The 10,453-nt window shown below is 38.4% G+C and overlaps 3 protein-coding genes across 3 annotated transcripts in view; 1 reads left to right on the top strand and 2 right to left on the bottom strand.

Annotated features, from left to right (window-relative positions):
- LOC135939071 (charged multivesicular body protein 7) overlaps nucleotides 1–10,453 on the top strand; it is a 71,356-nt gene that overhangs the window by 16,127 nt on the left and 44,776 nt on the right. The gene's annotated exons all lie outside the window — the stretch shown is intronic.
- Nucleotides 107–7,431, bottom strand: Orc1 (origin recognition complex subunit 1). The gene is made up of 17 exons (XM_065486664.1): nucleotides 7,228–7,431; nucleotides 6,950–7,073; nucleotides 6,292–6,428; nucleotides 6,033–6,229; nucleotides 5,791–5,979; nucleotides 5,528–5,684; nucleotides 4,270–5,478; nucleotides 3,774–4,163; nucleotides 1,904–2,139; nucleotides 1,740–1,849; nucleotides 1,568–1,673; nucleotides 1,344–1,514; nucleotides 1,140–1,289; nucleotides 968–1,083; nucleotides 762–911; nucleotides 579–703; nucleotides 107–461 (listed from the first exon to the last, which is right to left on the bottom strand). Exons 2-17 carry the CDS (start codon nucleotides 7,045–7,047, stop codon nucleotides 295–297), a joined length of 3,708 nt encoding a protein of 1,235 aa, XP_065342736.1. The 5' UTR covers nucleotides 7,048–7,073; nucleotides 7,228–7,431; the 3' UTR covers nucleotides 107–294.
- Nucleotides 7,878–10,453, bottom strand: LOC135940990 (T-cell activation inhibitor, mitochondrial). The gene is made up of 9 exons (XM_065486174.1): nucleotides 10,229–10,453; nucleotides 9,991–10,114; nucleotides 9,818–9,932; nucleotides 9,267–9,504; nucleotides 8,995–9,215; nucleotides 8,849–8,940; nucleotides 8,551–8,795; nucleotides 8,355–8,486; nucleotides 7,878–8,296 (listed from the first exon to the last, which is right to left on the bottom strand). The coding sequence occupies exons 1-9, from the start codon at nucleotides 10,291–10,293 to the stop codon at nucleotides 8,062–8,064; spliced, it is 1,467 nt and encodes a 488-aa protein (XP_065342246.1). The 5' UTR covers nucleotides 10,294–10,453; the 3' UTR covers nucleotides 7,878–8,061.

The following is a 10,453-nucleotide window of genomic DNA, read 5'->3' as shown; positions in this document are numbered from 1 at the left end:
GGTTTGTTGTTATGCAATGCCCAGCAATACCATTGCTGCCATACAAAAAATGCGTTTTAATTTTATATTGCATAGGTTTAAAATCTAAGGTAGACAACGCAAAAAATAATTTATAAATAGCGTGCTTATTTAATTTTCTATTATTATAATCAAATTTAAATGACATACACAGCATCTCACTTTAAGAATATTTTATACAAAGTTTTATCCAAAATTACATTTATTAAAACAGTATGATTTTTGAAAAACAAATTTAGAGCTATTCAAATAGAAAAAGGCACATTTTATTACTGATCAAATTTGATTTGAAACTTTCAGAGCATAGTGCAGGTCATCAGGGTTGACATTCAATGAAATCCTTTGTCTCAGTCCTGCTCTATCTTGCTCCGCAAGAACCAAACGACAAGATGCCAAACGAGCACAAATTTCAGATATTTTTGAATCTGTGAAATCCGTCACACCTGAAACATTAAATTTAAGAAGTTACTTAAATTAAAAAATGTATTTAAGACAACAGACAACAAGAGCTAAGAGTGAAAAATTATCAAATTAAATTGCGTTTTGAAATTCTAACCTACCATGGAACAGTCCATTTGATCTCATAGATTTTATCACTTCACCAAGTGAAGTTTCCTCAACACCTGTCCTTTGAATCTCACTTGCCATACAGTTCAAGAATAGCTTCTCCAAGGGGCCAAGGTTTCTGTGGCAGCATTATTTAAAATCAGTAACAGCAAATACCATTTTGATTTTTCTCGTACTTAATGGTTTCCACTGTGGGTGTTTCCAGCATTTCCTTGAGGGATTTCATCACATGGCTCATTTGCACACTTGTGTTCTCAGCCAGCTCCAAAGCTCGACGGCATATTTCAAGCGCTCTACGAGCGTCACCACTCAGTGAAGCCACTTTCCTGTAAAAATAGGTTGAGTCAATTTCGACGTCACAATTCAACTAATCAGATCATACCTGGCAACTAGCTGTCTTGCATCACTATCAAAATCACCTGATTCATCCAGCTTGACCTGAACGATTTTTTCCAGCTGTTCATATGTGTAAGGTCGGAACGTCAGTCTTGTCAAGCCCTTCCATGAAAAAGATGTATCAGTACAGCTTATGATTCTTTTGATTAGAAACATACCATTCGGCTGGTAACTTTTCCCTGAAGAAGTCTCTCAGGCAGGTCCATAGTGTTGGCAATAGTTAGCACAATCAGTTTAGATGTGGCTTTAGTTGGCCATTCAAACAAATGGTAGACGACGTCTTGCTTCCTGGTGCAAAGCATGTCAAGCTAAAGCAAAAAATTAATATCATGTTCTCAGCTATCCATAAAAACCAAAATTACTTCATCGACTACGAGAATTGTGGAGAGGCGTTTCTTATCTTTATTGCTGAAGTACTTAGCAAGGCTTGATTGTGCAATGGCTGGAGTCATTTTGCTCTCCAAGAGAATTTCAGCCATGCGACTAAATATTTGTTGAGGCTGAGTAAGCTCCATTCCACTCACTTGCAGCAACTGTTAAGACAAAATTCTTAATACTTCAGTTACACGTGATTGCAATCACTTGCCTTAAAGTCTATTTCTCCTGATTCTCTTTGTTTGAGCAAGTTCAGCAAAACCTGGTTAACAGAAGCAGTTTTCCCAGTTCCTGGCAATCCACTGATGTACATGCAACTAAAATTATTTTTGTTTAAAAGGGACAATTGCGTATTGTTTAGAGGAAAAGACTTGCTAACTTACCCTCCAGTTTGATCTTCCAGCCTGGACTCAATGAAGTCCTGGATGTTTGCCATTTGGTCTTCCCTGCCAGGCATTTTTTGCTCCTCAATATCACTTTTCTCAGTGGCAAGCTTTGAAACCGAACAAAAATTTAAAAACAACTTTTCTTCTCATAATATAATTACCTTTCTCCGTTTCAGAGTTGAAGTTCCTCTTTTTGGTGTGCCTACGGTTGATTGAGGCCTTCCTCTGCCTTTTCCTATCTTTGGGGTTTGAACTGAAGTTTTGAATGCTGGCCGGCCTCGTTTCTTTTGCACCACTGGCGAGTCTTCTTTCTCTTCTTCATCACTGCTCTCGGAGTCTTTGTAGCGCAGGGGGGACCTGTTCTGGCGGGCACTCCTTGTAACAGTTCTCCCAGCGTCTGTAACAAAAACAAAACTTATAAGGTAGAGGTGGCTGCCACACAAAATGTGATTAGTTACGAATAAATGGAGAATCAGTGGATTGAAACCAAGCATTGTTCTCGATAACGATCAACGCATTTTTCTACTATGAGATGTTCGAATAATTATGAATCTTCTAAATCTATTGCATGAGCATGAACCCAACGGTAGTTCAATGTACCTGATTTTGACTTTTCAAGGGAAATTGTCTCAATCCGAGCAGCAACAGAAAGTCTTCTTTTATTTAAAGAGGTTTTCTCAGGAGATGGTACTTGAAAACTCATTCTTCTTGAAACTTTGCTGGGTGTCTTTGTTAGAAAATTTTTAGGTGGCCTCCCTCTTCTTCCAGAAGTAGGCGTCTCAGATTTTTGAGGACTCTGTTTACTCAGAGAGGGTGAATTAAATAACATATCACGCTCTTTAGGTAATGGAGAGGCGATTGATGGTGTAGTTTTTGGAGGCCTTCCCCGCGGGCGCGGTGTAACAGGAGATGATGGTTCTGGATTTATCCTAGGTCTTCCTCTTTTTGATGTACAAGACAGCACAGATTTTTCAGGGGATTCAACAGAAGTCGACAATTTTTTGACACGAGAAGATGACACTTTTTCAGTTGTGCTGATTTTCATCGAAGCGATCTTCTTGATAGGAGATGGAGTTGCTGATGCTGCTTTTGGAGGTCTTCCTGGCCTTCGAGGCGTGACAGGTGATGCCTTCACAGTTTTGGGCACGATTTTTTGACCAGAAAGCTCCTCAAGATTGACTACTTTCTTATTATCTTGGCATGGAGAGGATGAACCTGCTGAGCAAGATGCTTTTTGCTTGTTGGAAGATGGTGTTTCTGACGCAGCTTTTGGAGGTCTCCCTCGGGCGCGTGGTGTTTTTGGAGATTTATGATCCTCAGGTTTGACAGGAGACTCGGGTGGAATCTTGCCACGAAGTGACAAATCTGTTTCCTCAGCAAGATTTGAATTCAAAGATTCATTCAGCTTCTCTTGAAACAATGGTATTGTGATTTTGACAGGAGACCTAATCCTCATTTTGAGACTGCCATCTTTCGCTGGACTTGCCACAAGAAGCTTTTTGACTTTACGGCCATTTATTCGTATTTCATCAATGTCTTTGGGAATCAGTTTTTCCTTGCGACTTTTCTTGCCTGGCGCCGTTGGAGAGCAGGGTGTAGATGTCTCTTGAACAACGTCAGATTTGAGGGGAGGCTTCTTGCCTTTAAGTATAATCGGAATAACGTTCCTTGTCTCAGTATCTGAATCCTCAACTTCGCTTGCCGTCACCTCAGAGTTGTCAATGTCCCTCAACTCAATACGGAGTTCCTTGTGAACCGACTCTACTATCGGGATGATAGTATCGATTTCTTGATCACAAGGGATTTCTCTCGTGTCAACTGGCTTTGTAGGAGATTCATCTTCAGAGCCCGCTCGAAGCACATCATATGGTTCATCAATATAATGCTGTTCAGAATTTTTTCCATCAAATTCAGATCTTTGACTATGATTCAAGAATAAGTCAAAATCATACTCTTTTCTATACTCTTCAGCTAGTCTTTCGCGCATGGTCAGTCGCTTTCCTGGGTCTAATTCAGTAAACTCATACTCACTGGCTTCGTTTTCTGACGTTTTCTCAGGGGTTCCTTCGCGGTTTAGGTCGGCATTTTCTTCGCAATTTAACTCTGCATCTGGCAACTGAGAATATCCATCCAACGAGTCCATGGGAACATTGATGACTTGGTTGTATTCTTCTTGTTGTTTCCCGAATAGATTTTTGAGAGACTGATAAGGCTGGGCACACAAATTTTTTAAACGATCGCCTTTGTCCGGTGTATCATCAGACTGATTTTCAATTTGAGGACTGGTAGGTGGGGTTTTAAATTCCTCATCTGAGATTGATTTTGGCACTTTTATCACCACTGCAGAGCCAATCGGAGCTCCCTCTGGTCGGATGATCGGGACAATGACATGGGTTTTCATCTGGGATGCATCTTCATTTGCTGAAAAGTTGTTTACTCAATTTTCAAAATACACTAGAGGCGTAAATTATTTAGATTAGAGCAGAATTGAAAAACGCAAGAATGGCTTTAAAATGCTTTAATTTACCTGTCATGGCTTCGGATCTTTCACTCCCATGTTCTGCAGAACAACTAGACTTTGAAGGTGCTATTTTTCCCTTGCCCTTCAATGTCTGCTTCAAAGATAAAATAGATGATTCCATGAGAGGTTGACGGCGAGGTCCTAGCTTATTGATTTTTGCTTCAGAATCCGACACATCAGATGACAAAATTCTGTGGATTTCAAGTCTCCTTTTGTTCTTCAATCGCTTCCTTTTGTGGGTTTCCTGCTCATGTGAGTCACCTGACTCACTCTCAGATGACGACTCTGCTCTAACTTTCCTCTTCATCAAGGTTGGCATCTTGGCCATCTTGGAAACAAATTTATCTGATTGCAATTTGGATTTTGATGGTTGGTCCACTTGTTCCACAATCACTTTGTCGTCACTGTCGCATGATATTCTTCTGAAGCGTTTCTTCTCACTGGTTGGCACCTCATTTACGTCAGAGCTGCTGTCACTATGCATAACACGTATTGTCTTGTTTAACTTCTTTCCATAGTCAAGAACAGCTTTTCCCTTTCCAGTTCCAAACTTCTGGGCAGTATTTTCAGACTGGTTCTTCCTTGGAGTGTTAAAAAGCACATTATCAGAGTCATCACTTTTTTGCAATTCTTCCTGGATCATGGGTTGTGTTTCGGGAACTGACATTCTATTGCTTGATTTCTTGGTTGAATCTGGTCTATTAATTTTTGCTTGCTTTTCAATCTTGTTTTTCTTAGGAGTGTTGAAAAGGATATCATCTTCATCGGTATCCTGACTCACAGTGTTTGATTTCTTGTCAAGATTTTCTCTTTTGAGGAAGTCCTTTATATTAGACTGCTTTCTTTTGGGCACAAATTCTTTGTCATTATCAGATTGGTTTGTGGAACCTCTCAGGTCTTCATCTTCTTCATTGACAAACTCAAAAAACTCCTTTGCTTCTTGCAGTGACTTGGTGTTTTGCAGCAATAGAGCAGCGTTTTTCACCCTTTGAGACTCCCTTTTGGATGTGCCAAACTCTGGCGTGTCGTCGTCCTCTTCCTCCTCCTCGCTTTCAGGGTATTTTTCTAGGTTGGCTAATCTTGCCGACTTTCTTTCTGGAAATCTCAAAACTTTTGATTTGGTAGATTCTCTTTCTCGCAGCTTTCGCAGCGGAACTTTCTTCACCTTCTTGGCTGCGTTGTCCTCAGAAGTCGGTTCATCATCAAATAAATCGTCTGAAACTTATTTATTACTTGACGATCGACTAGGTTAGTTAGTGCATACCATCTGTATCATTGCTGGGCTTGCGCAACTTAACTTTCTTAGGTTTGTCCAATGCAGGGTGATCAGGCACAGGTTTTGTGTCAGTTGCATTTTTCTGAGCAGTGGAGGATTCGGACATATGTTGATTAACATTTTTATGTCCATGAATCAGAGCCATCTAACCCAAATTATAGAATAAGTTTAGCATTAAATATAACCTCATTTAGAACGTTGACATTTTTATTTGTTTTAATTCATAATTTATAATCAAACATTTTACTTGCCTGATCTCTAAGCAATTCCATGGTAAGCACTTCCTCCGAGTATGTGTCTGCCTCCAGGTTGGTCAATTTAACCCTCGGTACTAGTATTGTGAATCCTTTGGAGAAAGTCAAATCAAATCTATAGCAATACTTTGTTTTGCTCTCTTTCAGGCGGCTATCAGGATCATCTTGGTAGTGAATCTTCACCATCTAAAAAATTGATGATTTAGATGCTAAAACATTGTTGAACAATGATGTCATACCGACTCCACTGAAGCAATATTTTCCTTTTTGATGATTCCATACTTTACAGGAAGTCGTCTATCAAGAATCACATCATGTACTGCAAGAGGTGGAAAGTTTCTCGCACCTTCCTTATTTGGGAATACTTTCCTGACTTCAGAAAGCTTATCAGAATATGCATTGAAGTAAAAAATATGGATCAGAGGTCCATCACGCCCTGTAAACATAAGATTTGGTTCACTTCAGGATTGTAAGAATTAGGAGGTAACTTTGACTTACGGCTCTTCATGATCCTGTAAACTAGCCCAAATTCTGGTGGAGGAAGAGAAAAATCTCCAGGTGCTTTAATTCTCTTGACGTCTCTGAGTCGAATAAAGGATCCAATCATGATTTTAAATGAACCAAACTGGAGACATCTGCAAGAAAATGCATTATTGTTTCGATTGAAAGAAATAACGAGCTCACTCATTGCAAACTCGAATAAAAATTTTAAGGAAATAGGAAATGAAGAGGATTATAATTATTATACTTAGGTTTTTATTAAATAATTTCAAAACTTGCAGTGCATTGGTTTTTGGGGTTGTTACAAGTTTCTTGCGGTTTATTACACCCTCGAAATAGACCGATTAGACCATTAAAACCAATGTTCAACATCAGAAAATCAGTGGTTCAAAAAGCGCTAAGTATTTAAATGCTTTTTTCGTAAATAAAAAATATCTATGACAAATTCAATTAAAACTTTGTCTTATAAAGGTTGGCAAGAGAGCTAGAAAGCCTAGAAAGGCAAAATTCAATGGCTGCAAAATTTGTTCGCAAAAGCCCGGGAGAAACTGCAAAATATGTACAAACTGCAAAAAACCGTCTACGCAAAAAACCGAATTATTCCCATACCCTACCCAGCAAAGACTACAATACAATTAATTTATACTATACACACCCATATTGTTCCAACTCAGAAAACGTCTTCTCAAATCTTGGATTGTCTTGGCTAATTTTGTGACTGTATTTTGAAGGTGCATTGTTGAATCGGTTCATATCTGACTGTATGTATTCAGTTGAGGCTGAAATGCAAGCATTTTGATTATTGATAAATATTCCTCACACATAATTTTTATTAAAATTATGCATACATAATAGAGATACATACATTCATAATATATAATTATGGACCTACTCCTTATACCTAAGTATGATATTAAATATGTATGTACTCACAGAAAGTCGCTATGATATTCCTGCCTGCACTTTTGGTTAAGGTAAGATGATATGACTGAACTGCATCTTCCAGATTTAGACGAATGAAGTGGTTTAATCAAAAGCGTATGATATGTCATCTACTCACGTACCAAGTATTTTTCGTCTTTAGCTTTTTGTTTTCACATTCGCACCGTTGATGCGGTTGCGGTATTTGTATCTTTGTATGTTTATACGTTGGTGCAAACCAGGAACAGCGATTGGCAGAGAAACGACTGGGCGTGACTGCTCACCAAACAAGCGCCAAAACGAATGTAGTTTGCAGGGGATTAACTTAACACTGAACAGGACAAGAGGCGCTGCACTGTTGCGTTAAATTTGCTTAAAGCACGAAAAAGATATTTTCATTGGAAGAGACTGAAAGAGCTTATAAATAGTTATTGATTAACAGTACGACCGTATTGTTGTAATACAAACACAATTATTATCAATGGAAAAATTAGTTTCCACGCCATTTCAGATGAGAATCACATAAAAGTGTGGATTGCGAAAGCTTTAACTTTTTGCGAAATATGTTTTTCCACAGATTATTTTAATTATGTACATAATACTAGTCAGATATAATAGGATTTTTTTTATTTTTGGTACTTTTCTAATAAAACTCATATATATTTATATTGCATAAATTTTTAATTTAATGAGCTTTAAATGTTTAATTTGACATTGATCTTAATTAATCACAGGAATTCAATCACATAAAATTAAATCGACATTAATCAAGCTATTTTTGTTAAGAGGTATTTAAATTTAAATTTCAAATTAATTTTTTGCCCACCAAAAAATATTTAAAATTATTTAAATAGTCCAATCCCATGGAACACACACTTCACCATCAGCATGAACAGAGTAGTAATGGGTAATTCTCAGTTCTGCGCCCTTTAAATTGTCCCCCACCATTGGAATAGCATCCAGAAGTCTTTCACAGCACTTAACCATCCGTTCTGGCGTGACAGCGTCATCTTTTCTCAGGTCATCTAGGCCCAAATGAACTAGTACCTGTTTTTTCAATATCTTCTCCAACATTTTATCACTGGGATGGAATAATTTTATTTTAATGTACTCAGGAATTTTAATTTAAAGTCACATACCTTTGATACTTTGCAAGAACGCTTTTAGCTTTGTCTAAGTTTGATGATAGAAAATTCACCAAGAGAAATGCAGGACATGACGAAGGGACAATAAACTGTCCTGTTGGGGATAACATTAAAGGTCCAGCAGCCCTGAAGAAAAGAGCGATAAAATGTATATGAATTAGTTGAATTAGCACAATTCTAAATTTCTTACGTTTCTACTACCAATCGGAAATTCTTGAGGGATTCAGGCCACTCTGCCGGGTAATTTCTGAATCCTCTGTAATCATTTAAACTTGTTGCCAACCTTCTCAGCATTGCTTCGTATTCTGAGACTAGCACTTTTTGCTGAAACTTTCTCCTCACGACCATGATATCCTTTAACAAGCCTGAAACTGCTTGTTCCAAACTAGGGATTCTTTTTAGCGCTTCGTCCGCCTTGGGAATTTGTTTTACCAACTGAAGCAAATTCAAATTAAATTGAATCAAAAAAGTAAGTTATCTACTCGCACCTCTAGCCAATTATGTCTAGGTTCTGCACTGTTGATCATGACTAGACCGTCCAAACTGACTCCAGTTTCGTTTCCAAAAACTAGCCTTCGACCTGTAGGACAAGCAGATTAAATTTATATCGCTAGAACAAATAATAAGACCAAACCCTTCAAAACTGCTAAGAGATCAGGGTGGTCGTTCGTAAGTGTCTGGAGGCTTTGAAGGCAACCTATAAAATGAGCTTGGCTCCAGCCACAGTCCCACTTGACCTCTTTTAATTGCAGAGATTTTGCTAACGCTTGACTCTGGCGCAGCGCTTCCTCTCGGGTAGGAGCTGCCGCTTCTTGTCTCTGTCTTGATTCGTCTCGGTTTTTCTCTAGCCATGACCTGCAATGTACTTCTTAGTTTTAAAAGTAATTCAAATTCAAATTTAATAACGTCAAAGTGAAGCTCGCCCTCTCCTGTCGGACTTCTTCGCGAAACTGGAAATCGCTCTTGTTTGCTTTGTACTTGGTAAAATCTCTTTCAAACCGGTCCTCTTTTTTCACATTCTCTACAACTGGAATTTTTTTGGCTGCCTCTGTCGGCAGCGAACATGATTTCAGAACACTGGTAACAACTTGCTGTAGGTCCCTTGATTTTAGAGCAACTCTAACCTCTCTCAGTGGAGTTGGTTCTGTGGTAGAGAGAATGAAAATTAATTCTCCATTAAATCATCATCCATAATATTGACGGTCTAGTTTAAATATAATTTATGTGTAATTGTATTAAATACGGGTTTTAAAATTCACTTTAAATGTTTCTAGTTATTAAATATTGTAGTAGAAAAAACAAAGGGGAGAGGAGGAATGAAAAATAAATTCAAGATTAACTGTGATCAACTTTTTCGAAGATGAAAAATAAATTACACGTGAAACCAAAACCACGTGAGAATTTATTTTGTAACATTTTACTGACGATTTCCAAAAAATATACCGTGTGATACTCACTTAGACCTTTTTCCCCTTTGAGAAAAAACCGAAGTTCTGTAGGTACCGGCGTCTGGCTTCTTAGTACAGTTTCAATATATGAACTCAGTTGCTGCAAGGCCGTTTCATTGGCAGCCTGGAAAAAATTTACAAATAACATAGTTTTAAAAAAAACACTATGCTTTGGCTGCTACTCTTTCTTTGGGGTGTTGGCCAAACAAGTCAGGGTGGACGACAAAGTAAAAAGGCCGGAGCGCTGTTGAAACCTCGGAGGACGTGCTGGCTGGACGACAGACCTTTCTCCACAAACAGCAACTTCTGCAGGTTTAAAAAGCGTTTCATTCAATTCATATTAAATGGTTAATTAAACCAAAGCAGAGTCGTGAAATTATCCAAGAATTTGCAACATTAGTATTCCAATGACATGCTTACGATTGTAAAAGGTAGTATTTTTTATATGTTGAATTGGTGCACAGCGCAGTTATCAGAGTGGCCATGACGGTTTCAAATGAGCGAAATGCGATTGGCAGAGGTCCCGTTAGAGAGTTAGCTCATTTGCCCGCCGATCTGGCTCTGGCGGTGCTATCGTGGAGGCGCGCGCGTTTCGCAGCTTCACACCTGTGTTGCAGAAACTCCACAGACTTCCAATTTAAGTCG

This window comes from Cloeon dipterum, chromosome 3 (assembly GCF_949628265.1).
Source record: "Cloeon dipterum chromosome 3, ieCloDipt1.1, whole genome shotgun sequence".
In the NCBI taxonomy this organism is placed as follows: Eukaryota; Metazoa; Arthropoda; class Insecta; order Ephemeroptera; family Baetidae; genus Cloeon; species Cloeon dipterum.
This window is presented reverse-complemented; position numbering and strand designations above follow the sequence as displayed.